Source organism: Hyla sarda, chromosome 10 (genome assembly GCF_029499605.1).
Source record: "Hyla sarda isolate aHylSar1 chromosome 10, aHylSar1.hap1, whole genome shotgun sequence".
Lineage (NCBI taxonomy): Eukaryota > Metazoa > Chordata > Amphibia > Anura > Hylidae > Hyla > Hyla sarda.
In genome coordinates this window covers 14,346,526-14,364,510 of record NC_079198.1, presented here as the reverse complement: position 1 = coordinate 14,364,510, position 17,985 = coordinate 14,346,526, and the positions used below count along the sequence as shown (strand labels likewise).

General features: G+C 45.4%; 1 protein-coding gene across 6 annotated transcripts in view; it reads left to right on the top strand.

Moving 5' to 3' along the window:
• The window catches only part of CADM4 (cell adhesion molecule 4), a 384,618-nt gene that overhangs the window by 220,136 nt on the left and 146,497 nt on the right, over nucleotides 1-17,985 (top strand). The window contains exon 1 of one of the 6 annotated variants that reach the window (XM_056544053.1): nucleotides 2,569-2,590. The exons of the other annotated variants lie outside the window; for them this stretch is intronic. Coding sequence (XP_056400028.1) covers nucleotides 2,584-2,590 — 7 coding nt within the window. The 5' untranslated portion in view covers nucleotides 2,569-2,583. Of the gene's footprint in view, nucleotides 1-2,568; nucleotides 2,591-17,985 lie in introns of those variants that run through there. 6 annotated transcript variants of the gene reach the window in all.

Sequence of the window (17,985 nt, the reverse complement as noted above, 5' to 3'; positions counted from 1 at the left end):
ATACCCGCCAAGAAGGAAGGGTATTTGTTACTAAGCGTGAACTTTGTTTACAGGTCCATTTGAGATGGTGACCATGTTCAATATGGTGAGATTTTTTAAGAGTTGTTGGAATGACTAAGGGCACTCTAGCCTGAAATGCGTAGGAAACTACGCTCCGTTGTACCTTTTATTAATATTATGCCTCAATACTTGCTATCCTGGTCCTGGACATTTTCCATTATTCATATTCTGCACGTGGAAGGGAATGCCACCCTACTGGTCAGAGCACAGGAGAGCAAGGATCTGAGAGGCTATCCTTTGTTAGAGTGAATACATTGTTCCTTTTAGTGGTTTACATAATAGTATGTGAAGGAGTGATGGAGTGACTTTAGGGTGGCAGATCTGTAGACATTTTTGTCTATACTCTGCCCATTCACATGTATGGGGCATTACATTCTAAGAGTCGTGAGGAGAAAAAAAAGAGACCAAAACCTGTCAAATGCTGTTGATAAACACACATCCTATCTTCTCCAGGTTAGGGCATCCTCAATCTACCAAGATAGGGGGAGATTTATCAAAACCAGTCCAGAGGAAAAGTTGCTGAGTTGCCCATAGCAACCAATCAGATCGCTTCTTTCATTTTTAACAAGGCCTCTGCAAAATGAAAGAAGCCATCTGATTGGTTGCTATGGGCAGCTAGACAACATTTCCTCTGGACAGGTTTTGATAAATCTCCACCATAGAGGGTAAAGGAAACCTTATATTAGCTGTTGTTGTTCATATCAGTCTTAAAAGGGTACATTTTGTTCAGAACGCTCGCAGGAGGTCGTGATCGTGACGTCACAACCACACCCCCTTGTGTTGTCACGCCACGCCCCCTCCATTCATGTCTATGGGAGGGGGCGTGTCGGTAGACATGCCCCCTCCCTTAGACATAAATGGAGTGGGCGTGGCATCACATCATGAGGGGGCACGTTTGTGGCGTCATGATCACTGCCGCAGGAACCAGGCGTTTGTTTAGTACGCCGGGTGCTGCGTGCGCTGCTGGGGCCCCCATGATCAGACATCTTATCCACTATCCAAAGGATAGGGAAAATAAGTCTAGCAGCAGAGTACCCCTTTAAGGGCCTTTACTTTTAGCCCTCAGACATACCAACATAGATGCCACTATGGCCTATTACACATAGGTACTGCTCGAGAAGAAACTTGGTCTACAGGATTCAAAGAAAATACTAAAGAGCAAATCTTATCAAACGGAACTCCTGATACATCATGGAAGCCTTCTAAAAATATCCAGTAGTAATTGTGTAAAAGTTCTAGAAGCAGAAATCGTTGGACAGTTCCAAAGATGTACCTAGAACCATTTTCTTCTAGAAATCAATTGTGGTCCAAGATCACAAATGTCACCAAAAACAGAAGAGCATGTTGACTTGGTTTTCACCATCAAGCCATATCCAACAATATATGGTGTTCTCAAAAACGGCCTTGGACTATGTACGGCAGATGTTGGGGAGAGAAGGATGGGACATGTTGGATTTGTTGATGGAGATAAGCCACCACCAGTTCTGTTCAACTACAGCATTTTCTCTTCTTTCCATTCAGAACACATGAACACTGAGGCGAGAAAAGCATACATGTGTACGGGTGATCCAGGAGAGAGAGCCATCCGCCATCCGCATTCGGTCAACAGCTTAAGTGTATGGCCAGATTCATTCTTTGTTCCCTTTGATTCTCCTATGCCTAATTACTTTCTATAACAGCCTCTTCAAAGAACTCTTCAAAGTATCCTCGTTGACCTTGCTTGACCAATAAGCGATGCAAACAAAGAAACAGAAGGTGCTTCATGTGATTGTACCGGCGCAACGTAACCAATGAACGGAATTAATCAAAAATAGCCTTCGGATACTTCATTGAAGAAGTCCTGGCCGTCCAGATTGTAAAAGTTTATGAAGAATGTTATGGTCTTGACTACTAAACGGATTTCAAGGATTTGAATGCCCACTTCATCACAGACAGGGAGATGAGATGTGAAGATATGGAGATTTAACCTCTACCTCTCATTGTACATTTGTTTTGATAAAAACACATTTTATAGTCAACACCATAAAATTCTTAATTATCTTCTCCATTATGGATGTTCGGATCTTCCCTGTCCTAATTCCTTAGTCCTGAAGCACCCTCTCCATCCCATTGATCTTGATCGCTGATCGGTAGGTATGGTCCACGTGTAGAAAACAATTCACGATGTTCCCAAAAATATTGGCACAGAGTCAACAAAATGTCAATCTGCCCCCTTCTGTAGCTCGATCATTGAAAATTGAGAATAAATCCTGTTTTTATTTTCTCGTGTTATGTTTAGCAGTACATATCTGCATAGATCCTATCTGCTTGGCTTTGGGATTTGCAGCAAATGTAATTTTCCCTGGAAGAGTTTACAGTGAGATATCTTTCGAGAGCTGGAAATCCTCTTTCCAACAAAGCGCACTCGACTTGATGTTTGCCTTCTACACTTTGTATGTGCCAACTTTATAACGCTATGCCGCTTCTAATTACAGGATCTTCATCACCTTAACATCCATCCGAATGTAATTACAAATTGACTGTATGAGCGGTATGTTTGATTCTAGATTATATGACGGTATAGTATATTTGCCATCAGATTTTCCAGAGCCTGAAGAATCTAGATACCGAATATTCATAAGCGGCAGGTCAGTTTGTAATCCTTGACCTTCTGAATTATTAAATTGGGTTTTATTGCATTTTTTGGCTAGTGGGAACTGATGTAGCACAACCCAATCAGTCGCTTGGCACACCTTCCACCGACCCACAAGTATCCATACTGAAGCAATGATGGTGCCCAATATAATTATTTCACAAATTCAGCTCTGTTATGGTTGCACCTTTTATTGCTCTAGTTATGGGGTGTGTATTTGGGTATGTCAACTGACACATTCTAAATTGCTGACACGGTTATGTAGCTGTAAGGACAAGGAGACACATGGTGCCCTTCATATAACTGTCTGTGCTTCCATAATGTAGAAAAATGCTTTAACGGGGAACTGGTGCATTACATCTTATCCCCTGTCCCAGTGGTTGGACCCCCGCGATCTCTTGCCCAGCACCCCACTTTCCTCATGCACAGAGTGACCTATGCTCCATGCTGGATTACTGTTGACCATCGCACTAAGCGGTGGTCAACATGCCCCCTCCATGTATTTTTATGGGAGAGCTGGAGATACACGAGTGCTGTATTTCCAGCTCTCCCATAGAGATGCATGGAGGGGGTGTGTTGACCACACCGGTCATCTCAAAACAAAGCTTCAAAACACCGGGGTCATGGAATGCCTCCTCACCCCCCCCCCCCCTGTCCCAGCTTGACTGACATTCAGCTGGAAGCCGAGCCCTGTTTACAGATCTCACACTTACACAGGAATGAGATTTGGAAACAGGGCTTGTCTTCTACTTTTCTTCTATTTAAGGAATAACCATCAACTGCTGATCAGCAGGGTGCCAACACTCTGAATTACACAGTGAATGGGGTTGAAAGGTCCCACCGATCAGCTATCCGACACCCACACTTTACAGTCAATAGGCCCGGGAAACGGTAAGCTGTTCATTGTATAGTGGTGGAGTCGTGTTACTGCACCTTAGCTCCCTTTGAAGTAACCCAGCACCACCACTGCATAATGAGCTGTACACAGTTTCTGATCCTGTTCATTGTGTGGGCACCCAACAGCTGACTGGTGGGAGTGCTGGGTGTCAGCACCCTGCCAATCAGCAAATGGTGGCTTTTGCCAGTGGTATCTAAACTGAGGACCTCCTGCTGTTGCAAAACTACAACTCCCAGCATGCCAGGACAGCCAACGGCTGTCCGGGCATGCTGAGAGTTGTAGTTTGCAACTCTTATTAGCCCATCAAACATACTAGCTTGGAAAACCCCTTCAAATGTATAAAAATTTAAATAGTTGACTTAGTGGTAAGACTAGGATTTTCCTATATGAAAACTTTATTTTACTATAAGAGTAGAAAAATATGGTTGCTTTTTTTCAAAAACAGCGCCACCCCTGTCCACAGGTCATGTTTGGTATTGCAGCTCCGCTCCATAGATTTTAGCAAAGCTGAGCTGCAATTCCAGACCCAACCCACAGACAGGAGTGGCGCTGTTCCTTGAAGAAAGCCGGCTCATTTCTTAACCTTGTACAATCTTTTGGCAAATTGTAGCACTGATATACACCATACTTGTCAACATTTAAGAGGAATCTGTCGGCTGTATTTGCTGCTAAGAGCTCCAGACATGTTGAATAGCTGTTAGGGTGTAAAAGCAAACTGTACCTTTCCTAAAGTCGATGGTTATGAAATCTCTTTTTTATTTCTCAGCCAAGTGTCAAGGAGGCGGGGCTGCGCTGCTCAAGTGCCACAGCCTGGCACATCTTCCTCACCTTTCAGCACTTCCAGACTACAGGAATCTGTATGTCAATCATGGAGGATCAAGGAGATGAGGAGGTGTGTCGGGCTGTATCACTTGGCTCCGCCCCCTTGACACTTGGCTGAGAAATAAATATGTGATTTTTTAAAGTTTCATTTCCCTGGATTAACCCTTTAAAATTGGGATATATAAAGGGAACCTGTTATCTGTTTCTTGTTGCCTGAATCTCAAGTCATTAATATGGTCCCCGGTGGCTTCTGCCTGTCCTGCCCTGCCGGCCTTGATTCCTCCCTATACCCAAACAAGGAGGGCTCTATTGATCAAGCTTTTTGGGGTGGGTAGAAGTCACCGGGGTCCACTCTGATGACTCTTGTTTCAGGCACCATAAAAGTGAGGGCAGGTTCCATTTAAAGGGGTACTCCGCTGCTCAGTGTTCGAAACAAAATGTTGCGAACGCTTAGATCCGGCGCCGGGGACTCGTGATGTAATGACCCGCCCCCTTTTGCCATTCCGCCCCCTCAATGCCTATGGAGTGCCACACCCCCTCCCATAGACTTGCATTGAAGGGGCATGACGTCACAAGGGGGCAGGGCAGTGACATCACGAGTCCCCAGCGCCGGCTCTAAGCAGAGTACCTCTTTAAGTCTCTCCCCAGGGAGCACCAGGAATGCCCCACATGGAAATGGGGTCTGCATAAACCCCCACCCACTACGCTGTTCAGTTTACAGGGTTGCGCCAAAATCAAGACTACTGACTATGACTGTGTAGCCTACAATGTTAATATTTTCAATGTGCAGTGAAATCGTCTCTTCTATAGCATCCCTCATGGTTGTTCTTATGTGACCATTGACCCTTCGGAGCTCCATTGGGCCTTGCACACAAAGCGCCCCCTAGAGCCACACTACACTGTGAGGTGGCCGGTGAGGAAATACTTTTAATAAATGTATAGACCCCCTTCCCTATTGCCAGTTTTGACTCCCTCCATATTTTGATCATAATGTATCCTCCTCGGTGGATTATGAAGTTGGGTAGTGACGCGTGGCGGAGGATGGAGGGGACCGGGAAACAAATCCATTGTATAAAATCGTCATTTGGATGAACAACTAGGCGGCTGTTAGCATGGAGCCAAATTGTTTACAGATGCCGCCATTTGGCAGCGGGGCGAACCTATAGGGTTGCATTGTGCCCGGCCATTAAATGTTCTTGGTCTATGGTAACTTCTGCTCTGACTACAGATTTTTTCACGAAACCCTGATTTTCATCACTTTTATGGTGACGTTTCGGAGGGGGGGTCTATTATTTTTCACCTGCATGCTGGATGTTGTGACGATATGGATTTAGGTAGTAGCCTCATCATTTATCTTAGACAATATATTGCAGGCAGTACAGATATTTCTTTCTGCATTACGACCGTGTAACATGATAGAATACCGAGCTCTCTTTCTATAAGGCTCGTACGCGTTGTTCTGTCACTTTGCATCTGTCGGCCCTTCGGGGGTTAATTCCCACCCCCTCCCGCCTGCAGCTTTTGAGGGATGGCGGATGCTGCTGTTTCTTAGCAACGCCGGAGGGGGGGTAGTGGTGGTGGTGGTGGGGGGGGGGGGTTTGCTGGTTGTCATGGAAATAGGATGCAGCTGCAGTTTTGGTGACAGCAGCGAGTGGCGATGTAGAAGGGTGTTTTTGGGCGTGGGGGGGTCAGTGTCAGGCCCAGATGTCCCATATTAACGTTTTCAGCGCCAGCGTTTGGCTCCGGATCGGCCCGCCTTTTGATTCGCAGGACTTGTGAGGAATCGTGTGATCTTCTCTGATTCCTTGTGCATCTTAATATGACCTTGGGCGGCGACCGTGGTGCGACACCGTTGGGGGGGGGGGGGGGGAGTAGTCGGCACGCTACATCCACCGGAAAGAGTAGTTCTGCTAGGCAAGGAAGGGGTTAATCCTCTCTCTCTCTCTCTCTCTCTCTCTTTCTCTCTTTCTCTCTCTCTTCCTCCCTCTCTCTCTCTCTCTCACTCTCTCTCTCTCCCTCCCTCTCTTCCTCCCTCTCTCTCTCTCTCTCTCTCTCTCTCTCCCTCTCCCTCTCTCTCTCTTTCCCTCTCTCCCTCCCTCTCTCTCTCTCTCTCTCTCTCTTTCCCTCCCTCTCCCTCTCTCTCTTTCTCTCCCTCTTTCTCTCTCTCTCTCTCCCTCCCTCTTCCTCTCTCTCTCTCTCTCCCCCCTCTCTCTCTTTCCCTCTCTCCCTCCCTCTCTCTCTCTCTCTCTCTCTCTTTCCCTCCCTCTCCCTCTCTCTCTTTCTCTCTCCTCTTTCTCTCTCTCTCTCTCCCTCCCTCTTCCTCTCTCTCTCTCTCCCCCCTCTCTCTCTCTCTCCCCCCCTCTCTCTCTCTCTCCCCCCCCTCTCTCTCTCTCTCCCCCCCCTCTCTCTCTCTCTCATCCTAGAGGAACCCCTGCTATAGATGTCTTTTAGATAGTTTGTGACTCTCCTGCAGCTCCTAGGCTCCGATCCCAGCATGCATTTGTCCGTCAAAAATTAGAGTCCCCAGAATGTGATGTTATAGGGGGGGGGGGGGGGAGTTGCAGTTCGACGGGAATACCCAAAAGTCTTGTCTGTGCCTTGTGATACGTAAAAAGATGGGCGACCATGCCAAGTGTTAATGTATGTGGTTAAGGCGTACGGAATGAAACGCGTTAGATTTATGCACGATATTATTTTTGATTATGTGATTCTGTTAATATTTTATTATATTTTATATAAATCTACTGTATCTTGTCATTCTAATGTGTATATTCGGTTAAAATTTTGCATCAGTTCTGATGGAAATATATTGGGTTCTTTATGTCAATGGTCTGTATACTTTGGCCCTCCAGATGTTGCAAAACTACAACTCCCAGCATGCCCGGACAGCCTTCGGCTGTCCGGGCATGCTGGGAATTGTAGTTTTGCAACATCTAGAGGTCCACCATTTGGACACCACTGCTTTATGGTGTTGCTCCAACAGCGTCCCTCCTGAGACAATGCATCATCGTCTTATAGGAGGCCGGGATAGGAGGTCGGGATATGAGGACGGGATATGGGGTCAGGGTATCAGGACGGGATATGAGGACTGGATAAAATGAAGGGATATGAGAACAAAATATGAGGATGGGATTTGAGGTCGGGATATGAAGACGGAATATGAGGACCAGATAAAAGGAAGGGATATGAGGACTGGATATGAGGTCGGGATATGGGGGCAGGGTATGAGGACAGGATAGAAGGACGGGATATGAGGACTGGATAAAATGAAGGGATATGAGGACAAAATATGAGGTCGGGATATGAGGTCGGGATATGAAGATGGGATATGAGGACCAGATAAAAGGAAGGGATATGAGGACTGGATATGAGGTCGGGATATGGGGGCAGGGTATGAGGACAGGATAGAAGGATGGGATATGAGGACTGGATAAAATGAAGGGATATGAGGACAAAATATGAGGACGGGATATGAGGTCGGGATATGAAGAGGGAATATGAGGACTAGATAAAAGGAAGGGATATGAGGAGGGGATAGAAGGCCGGGATATGAGGTCGGGATATAAGGTTGGCATATGAGGTTGGGATAGGAGGACGGGATATGAGGTCAGGGTTTGAGGACAGGATATGAGGAAGGGATATGAGGACTGGATAAAATGAAGGGATATGAGGACGAGATATGAGGAGGGGATAGAAGGCTGGGATATGAGGACTGGATATGAGGTCGGGATATAAGGTTGGCATATGAGGTGGGGATATGAGGACGGGATATGAGGTCAGGGTTTGAGGACAGGATATGAGGATGGGATATGAGGACTGGATAAAATGAAGGGATATGAGGACAAAATATGAGGACGGGATATGAGGACGAGATATGAGGACTAGATAAAAGAAAGGAATGAGGAGGGGATATGAGGACGAGATATAAGGTTGGCATATGAGGTTGGGATATGAGGACAGGATATGAAAACTGCATATTAGGACTAGATAAAAGGGAAGTTATATGAGGACGGGATATGAGGACAAGAGCGTCTTTGTTGCTTTTCCTCACCCACAAGGTTTAGGTAGGAAGACTGAGCAACGCCAGGTACTCTGCTGGTGAAGAAAGAGTTACATCACGTGTTTTGACAGATCGGCCTAATGAGTTTTGGGCCAAAATACACGTGGTCATTATGTTCAATGTCATTATGTAGGTCCAGTCCATTCAAGGACATTACAGAGCCAGACAGTTAACTGCTATGGGGAAGAGGGGTATATTTTCGATACACCCAATTTTCCATCCATGTAGTTTTGGGAACCTATACGGTGCTTGCTCTGTCTATTGTTGTCATCTCCAACCTGTGGCTCTCCAGCTGTCAACTTATGGAGAGCCACAGGACGGGGACCTCAGGCCTACAATTTTAGGAGGCACCAACCTCTGCATGTCCTTTAGCCCAGTTTGGCATAAAGTAGCCCCAGCAGGGGGCACTATTCCCGGTTTGCATCTGCACCTTTCTATACTGTTTATGAGCTCATGTCTTTGCACATCACGCACAATGATATTGTTCCTCACCCCCACTTGAGGACCGCTTCTCTTGCAGCTTCTGCATTTCGACCCCCCCTGCTGTGTCACATGGGAGCCGGCTCAGCGCGCCTTATACTGATAGTAAGTGGCGATGTAGATGGCATTGTTAGGAGTGCCCACGTGCCGCTCTCCCGCTGCGGTAATCGTAGGAACAAAAATAACGACTTAGGCTGGGTTCACACCACGTTTTTGCAGTACACTTCCCTTATACGTTTTCAATTTGAAAACCGCACGGAACCGTATTGAAAACCGTATGCATTGACTCTCCATTGAAAACCGTATGCCAAACCATGCTTCCGGTTGTGTCCGTTTTGCATCCTATACGGTTTTGTCAGTTTTTTTCCCATACAAAAAAACTATAGCCTACCACGCTTTTTGGTCCGGGTGAAAAACCGTATTGAAACGTATACTTTTTTTTTAACATGGGAGTCAATGGGAACCGTACAGAACTGTATGTGTGTACGGTTCCATCCGGTTTTCACCATACGGTTTTTGACTTTGCACAGTTGTTTTTTCTTGGAATTTCAATCAAACAAGTGAAACTTTATTCATAATGGAGTGAAAAGTTAAAAACATATACATTTTTTCTTAAAAAAACGGATGCAACCGGACATCATTTTTCAAACCGTATACGGAATAACATTTGTACACACGTTTTGATACAGTTTAGTCAGGTTTTGAGGAATCCGTTTTTTTTTTAAATCGAAAACCTGATACGGGAACTGTATTGCAAAAAAACGTGGCGTGAACCCAGCCTTAAAGGGGTTATCCAGGAAAAAACTTTTTTTTTATATACCAACTGGCTCCAGAAAGTTAAACAGATTTGTAAATTACTTCTATTAAAAAATCTTAATCCTTTCAGTACTCATGAGCTTCTGAAGTTGAGTTGTTCTTTTCTGTGCTCTCTGATGACACCAGTCTCGGGAACCGCCCAGTTTAGAAGAGGTTTGCTTTGGGGATTTTCTTCTAAACTGGGGGGTTCCCGAGACACGTGTGATCAGAGAGCACTTAGACAGAAAAGAACAACTAACTTCAGAAGCTCATAAGTACTGAAAGGATTAAGATTTTTTTTAATAGAAGTAATTTACAAATCTGTTTAACTTTATGGAGCCAGTTGATATATAAAAAATTTTTTTTTCCTGGAATACCCCTTTAAATTGCTAATATACCGTACCATTAACCCATCTCTATTGTTCTGGTAAAAATGGCTGCTTTCCTCCCTGCGATGCAGCGGGCAGAGCGAGGATAAGCGATTGTTGCCGGCGTGCAGGTAAAGATGACGCGTAGATTACAATACGTATCAAACAGACTGCATTATATGTAGCCTGCGAGGGCATATCCCGTCCTGTCCTTCCTCGAGTAGATCAAACGCGGGGAGTGTGCCATGCAGTGCGGGAGAGTCTCAGACAGACAGAGCAGGATTGCTGCTGAGCCGCGCAAAAGATCACAGCGAGGCGAAGGAAACGACAACAGCCCCTCAGTATATACAAACAGCAATTTACCCTGCGCCGCTACGGAGCCATGAATTATTGAGATGTCTCCGAGTAAATCCTCACCCTATATAACCCTAAAGCTCCTTAAAGGGGTTATCCAGGGAAAAAAAACTTTTTTATATATCAACTGGCTCCAGAAAGTTAAACAGATTTGTAAATTACTTCTATTAAAAAATCTTCATCCTTTCAGTACTTATGAGCTTCTGAAGTTGAATTGTTCTTTTCTGTCTAAGTGCTCTCTGATGACACCTGTCTCAGGAACCGCCCAGATTAGAAGCAAATCCCCATAGCAAACCTCTTCTTCTCTGTGCAGTTCCCAAGACAAGCAGAGATGTCAGCAGAGAGCACTATGGCCAGACAGAAAAGAACAACTCAACTTCAGCAGCTGATAATTATTGAAAGGATTAAGATTTTTTTTTTTATAGAAGTAATTTACAAATCTGTTTAACTTTCTGGAGCCAGTTGATGTATAAAACAAAAGTTTTTTTTCCTGGAATACCCCTTTAAAGGGGTAATCCACTGCTCAGCATTCGGATCAAAATGTTCCGAACGCTTAGATCCAGCGCCGGGGACTCGTGATGTCACAGCCCCACCCCCTTGTGATGTCACTCCCCGCCCCTCAATGCAAGTCTATGGGAGGGGGCGTGGCGGCTGCCACGCCCCCTCCCATAGACTTGTATTGAGGGGGCGGGGAGTGACAGCAAAAGGGGGCAGGGACGTGACGGTACGAGTCCCCCATGCCGGATCTAGGCGTTCGGAACACTGAGCAGCAGAGTACCCCCTTAAAGGAAACCTATCATCATGACAAGCTCCTGTGTATTCACAGGTATTCTAATAAAGTGAAACTAGGGGGCGCTCTTGTACCTGCCACACAGATTCCCCCCCAAAAAATTAAGAAAAATAAAAACATTTTCAAACCAATTGGTGCCAGAAAGTTATACAGATTTCTAAATTACTTCTACAGGATACGTTTTCCAGTACTTATCAGCTGATGTATGCTTCATGGGAAGTCATTTTTCCAGTCTGATACGATGCTCTCTGCTGCCACCTCTGTCTGTATCAGGTATTGTCCCGACTAGTGTTTCCCAACCAGTGTGCCTCCAGCTGTTGCAAAACTACAACTCCCAGCATGCTGTATGCCTCAGAGGAAGTCATGTTGTTTTTCCAGACACAGTGCTCTCTGCTGCCACCTCTGTCTGTATCAGGTATTGTCCAGAGTAGTGTTTGCCAACCAGAGCACCTCCAGCTGTTGCAAAACTATAACTCCCAGCATGCTGTATGCCTCAGAGGATGTCATGTAATTTTTCCCTACACTGTGCTCTCTGCTGCCACCTCTGTCTGTATCGGGTATTGTCTAAAGAAATGTTTCCCAACCATTGTTTCCTTCTAGCTGTTGCAAAACTACAACTCCCAGCATGCTGTATGCCTCAGAGGAAGTCATGTAGTCTTTATAGTCAAACACAGTTCTCTATGCTGCCACCTCTGCCTGTGTCAGGTATTGTCCAGGGTAGTGTTTCCCAACCAGAGCGCCTCCAGCTGTTGAAAACTACAACTCCCAGCATACTGTATGACTTAGAGGAAATCATGTAGTCTTTCTAGTCAAACACAGTGCTCTCTGCTGCCACCTCTGTCTGTATCAGGTATTGTCCAGAGAAGTGCTTCCCAACCAGTGTACCTCCAGCTGTTGCAAAACTACAAATCCCAGAATGCTGTATTCCCCAGAGGAAGTCATGTAGTCTTTCTAGTCAAGCACAGTGCTCTATGCTGCCACCTCTGCCTGTATCAGGGATTGTCCAGGGTACTGTTTCCCAACCAGAGCGCCTTCAGCTGTGGAAAACTACAACTCCCAGCATGCTGTACGCCCAAGATGAAGTCATGTAGTCTTTCTATTCAAACACAGTGCTCTCTGCTGCCACCTCTGTCTGTATCAGGTATTATCCAGAGAAGCGTATCCCAACAAGTGTGCCTCCAGCTGTTGCAAAACTACAACATCCAGCATGCTGTATGCCCCAGAGGAAGTCATGTAGTCTTTATAGTCAAACACAGTGCTCTATACTGCCACCTCTGTCTGTAGCAGATATTGTCCAGAGAATCGTATCCTAACAAGTGTGCCTCCAGCTGTTTTACAACTACAACTCACAGCATGCTGTATGCCCCAGAGGAAGTCATGTAGTCTTTATAGTCAAACACAGTGCTCTCTGCTGCCACCTCTGTCTGTATCAGGTATTGCCCAGAGTAATGTTTCCCAACTAGTGTGCCACTAGCTGTTGCTAAACTACAACTCCCAGCATGCCCGGACAGCCTTTGGCTGTCCGGGCTTGCTGGGAGTTGTAGTTTTGCATATATCTCCTCCCTATGTGTCATATCTTCGCCTTAAAGCCCATCCTATAGATCCCGCAGAGATGCAGCAGAGCTAAGTGTGTTGTTTCAGCATCTTTTCCTGCAGACCCGTGAGAAATGATGTATTGTGATATCAGCTTAATTTGTATCAAATGACAAACTCGGCTCAGCTACATCTGAATACCAATTAGCTTTTTAATTCACTTTATTTCATAGTTTCTATGTTTCGGCCTTGTCGTTAAGCTCAGGCCTAATTATCTTGGTTATAATTATTTTACAATGTTGTCTTAATGACTTCCCCGTCATTTGCACGATTTGCGTGATCTATTGGGTATATTAGGCTTTAAGGTGGTTCACAGGGGATACAATGGTATACCTAAGCTGCTGTTTTTATTTAAAGAAACACTCCAGATTTTTTTTTTTCCTATATAGTGCAGCATAGTCTATTGTTTAGGAATAATGTAGAGGTTCTTGTGTATGCCTCGTGCTTACCTGTTTTGGCTGATGTGGCAGGCATGGGTTTGGAGCCATACCGGTTTGCAATCCAATCGCAGAAATGATTTCCTAACTACATTTCTGGCTTTGCAGAGAGAGGGATTGGAATTTGATCACTGCACCTGGTCATCTCATCAGGTTGCTGGTGCTGGAATTCAGCCAGGTGGATTAATTAGGCTGTGTTCACACATTGAATTTTGACTAAATTTTGTGTGTATATATATATATATATATATATATATATATATATATATATATAATTATTATTATTATTTTTTTTTTTACTGTGATTTGCACAATTGCTGTAGAAAGGCACAATTTTGATTTTGGGAAAATCGCAGTAAAGACAGCCTCAGGGGAGGTGTATACCTCCTATATATATATATACTGACCCCCTAGAGATAGCAGCAGCAGCAGTATACAGACGCTGTAGAAGAGGTGTATACCTACTAAATATATCCTGATCCCATAGAGATAGCAGCAGTATACAGGGAGAGCTGGAGGGGAGGTGTATATCTACTATATATTCTGATACCATAGAGATTGCAGTAGCAGCAGTATACAGATAGAGCAGGAGGGGAGGTGTATAATAACTATATATCTTGATACCATAGAGATTGCAGTAGCAGCAGTATACAGATAGAGCTGGAGAGGAGGTGTATAATAACTATATATCTTGATCCCATAGAGATTACAGTAGCAGCAGTATACAGATAGAGCAGGAGGGGAGGTGTATAATAACTATACATCTTGATACCATAGAGATTGCAGTAGTAGTATACGGATAGAGCAGGCGGGGAGGTGTATAATAACTATATATCTTGATACCATAGAGGTAGCAGTATACAGATAGAGCAGGAGGGGAGGTGTATAATAACTTTGTCTTGATCCCATAGAGATTGCAGTAGCAGCAGCAGTATACAGATAGAGCTGAAGGGGAGGTGTATAATTTCTATATATCCTGATCCCATAGAGCTTGCAGTAGCAGCAGTATATTGATAGAGCTGTGAGGGGAGGTGTCTAGGGGCTAGGAGGATCGATCTACTAGGTGAAGATGTCATCCAGTAGTCCAGCTCTGACCCTGAGCTGACCACTTCCTCTAACACACTTTGATATTCTGTGGGTCAGACTGGTGATCACATTACCCAGTTACAGTAATGAAATTCAGTTGTGCTGGATTAAAATGATAATACTAGTAATGGTGGGTGTGCTTCTTTAAGGGTTTGTCCTATCTTGACAACCTCTGGGCCTATAACCTATTAAGGCATATGGACATCATAGAGGGGGACATCCAGGACAGTACCCCATTCTCATGACTCACAGCTTACGATTACATGGCTACCCGGTATACACCATTGTTTAGGGAAATGTTGCATGTTGGGAACATCTTGGCTGACTGTCAAAGGTCATCGTGTTGGGGATGTTGCCGCCGGACCCCCGACCATGAACCTATCCTCGGGGATGTTGGTGGACTTAACGGTATTGGTGGCACCATGGTGATGGGTGAAGAAATTTGGTTGGTTATCATAGATTACTAGGTAATCCTATGGGCTGTATGGGTTTACACCAGTGGTCTCAAACTATGGCCCTCCAGATGTTGCAAAACTTCAACTCCCAGTATGCCCGGACAGCCATCGGCTGTCCGGGCCTGCTGGGAGTTGAAGTTTTGCAGCATCAGGAGGGCCACAGTTTGAAGACCACAGGTCTAATATGGATAATATGTCAGGACATATACCAAGCCGTTTCCTGCTACAATTGAGCTTTAAGTTGTACAGTTTAAGTCCTGTCTGACAATATGGTTGCTATCAAGTATATCCCTAACAACCAATCTTTTCAGTGGGTTGTCAGGCATAACATCCCTAGCAACCAGTCTTTTTAGTTGGTTGTCAAGCATAACATCCCTTGCAACTAGTCTTTATAGTGGGTTGTCAGCCATAACATCCCTAGAAACCAGTCTTTTCAGTGGGTTGTCAGCCATAACATCCCTAGCAACCAGTCTTTTCAGTGGGTTGTCAGCCATAACATCCCTAGCAACAGTCTTTATAGTGGGTTGTCAGCCATAACATCCCTAGCAACAGTCTTTTCAGTGGGTTGCCAGGCATAGCATTCCTAGCAACCAGACGTTATAGTGGGTTGTCAGCCATAACATCCCTAGCAACCAATCTTTATAGTGGGTTGTCAGCCATAACATCCCTAGCAACCAGTCTTTTCAGTGGGTTGTCAGCCATAACATCCCTAGCAACCAGTCTTTTCAGTGGGTTGTCAGGCATAACATCCCTAGCAACCAGTCTTTTCAGTGGGTTGTCAGGCATAACATCCCTAGAAACCAGTCTTTTCAGTGGGTTGTCAGCCATAACATCCCTAGCAACCAGTCTTTTCAGTGGGTTGTCAGCCATAACATCCCTAGCAACCAGTCTTTTCAGTGGGTTGTCAGCCATAACATCCCTAGCAACAGTCTTTATAGTGGGTTGTCAGCCATAACATCCCTAGCAACAGTCTTTTCAGTGGGTTGCCAGGCATAGCATTCCTAGCAACCAGACCTTATAGTGGGTTGTCAGCCATAACATCCCTAGCAACCAATCTTTATAGTGGGTTGTCAGCCATAACATCCCTAGCAACCATTCTTTTCAGTGGGTTGTCAGCCATAACATCCCTAGCAACCAGTCTTTTCAGTGGGTTGTCAGGCATAACATCCCTAGCAACCAGTCTTTTCAGTGGGTTGTCAGGCATAACATCCCTAGAAACCAGTCTTTTCAGTGGGTTGTCAGCCATAATATCCCTAGCAACCAGTCTTTTCAGTGGGTTGTCAGCCATAACATCCCTAGCAACCAGTCTTTTCAGTGGGTTGTCAGGCATAACATCCCTAGAAACCAGTCTTAATAGTGGGTTGTCAGCCATAACATCCCTAGAAACCAGTCTTTTCAGTGGGTTGTCAGCCATAACATCCCTAGAAACCAGTCTTTTCAGTGGGTTGTCAGCCATAACATCCCATGAACCAGTCTTTTTGATGGGTTTGATGACCACAGGCATATGGTCTATCTAGACGTTTATACAAAGCCCTTTCCTGCTAAAATAGCCACAGTTTGAGACCACTGGCTTGCACAGGGTATGTTAGGTAAGGGTGTTGTATGTCCCGTCTTGATGGTTTCAGGGGTCCTTCCTGGTTACGGAATGAGCTGTTAAAGTGACAGTCGCTGCCCCAGGCACAAAATGGTGCCCGAAGTGATCTTCCTCCCTCGCTCGGCACTGAAGTGGAACGCGGCTCTCCTCGCCTGAGCACATCGTGACTGATGATTTCATCCATGTATAAATACATTATGGATAGAATTGCCCTCTAACACTTTACATCTGTAACGCGCGCAAACAACTAGTCCTGAGCAACAGGTGCAGAGCTGCGGAGCGCCGTATGTAGGGGGCTGAAGAGATCGAGGTGCATAGAGGGACAGAGTAATGAGGACAGATGAAAGCTCCGTACACGGCGAGGAAGAGCAATGAGCAGGATACAGACAAGAAGATGAAAGGACTCTCCAAGGAAAATGAGATTATAAGAGAATGAAATGGAAGGATAATGCTGGAGGAGGGTGACAGAAGGAACCGAAAGAACGATGGAGGAGCCAGGGGAAGAGGAGAGCAAAATTAGATAAAGAGGAGAGAGGACATAGGAGGGATCACACAGAGAACAAAGGGAGACAGCGAGGAAGACCAGAACTGCTGTATTCCTGAGGAGACGCATCATATAGGGGAGTATATAGAAGAGATGGGAAGTATATGGGAAGTGACGGGCAGTATAGGGAGTGGTGCTGTCAGTATATGGGAAGTGACGGGCAGTATAGGGAGTGGTGCTGTCAGTATATGGGAAGTGACGGGAAGTATAGGGAGTGGTGCTGTCAGTATATGGGAAGTGACGGGCAGTATAGGGAGTGGTGCTGTCAGTATATGGGAAGTGATGGGCAGTATAGGGAGTGGTGCTGTCAGAATATGGGAAGTGACGGGTAGTATAAGGAGTGGTGCTGTCAGTATTTGGGGAGTGATGGGCAGTATAGGGAGTGGTGCTGTCAGAATATGGGAAGTGACGGTCAGTATAGGGAGTGGTGCTGTCAGTATATGGGAAGTGACGGGCAGTATAGGGAGTGGTGCTGTCAGTATATGGGAAGTGATGGGCAGTATAGGGAGTGGTGCTGTCAGTATATGGGAAGTGACGGGCAGTATAGGGAGTGGTGCTGTCAGAATATGGGAAGTGACGGGCAGTATAGGGAGTGGTGCTGTCAGTATTTGGGGAGTGATGGGCAGTTTAGGGAGTGGTGCTGTCAGAATATGGGAAGTGACGGGCAGTATAGGGAGTGGTGCTGTCAGCATATGGGAAGTGACGGGCAGTATAAGGAGTGGTGCTGTCAGTATATGGGAAGTGCCTGCCAGTATAGGGAGTGGGGCTATCAGTATATAAGAAGTGACAGGCAGAATAGGAAGTGGTGCTGACATTATTTGGGAAGTGACGGGCAGTATAGGAAATGGTGCTGTCAGTATATGGGAAGTGACGGGCAGTACTGTGGTGCTGTCAGTATATGGAAAGTGATGGGCAGTATAGGAAATTGTGCTGTCAGTATATGGAAAGTGATGGGCAGTATAGGGAGTGGTGCTGTCAGTATATGGAAAGTGATGGGCAGTATAGGGAGTGGTGCTG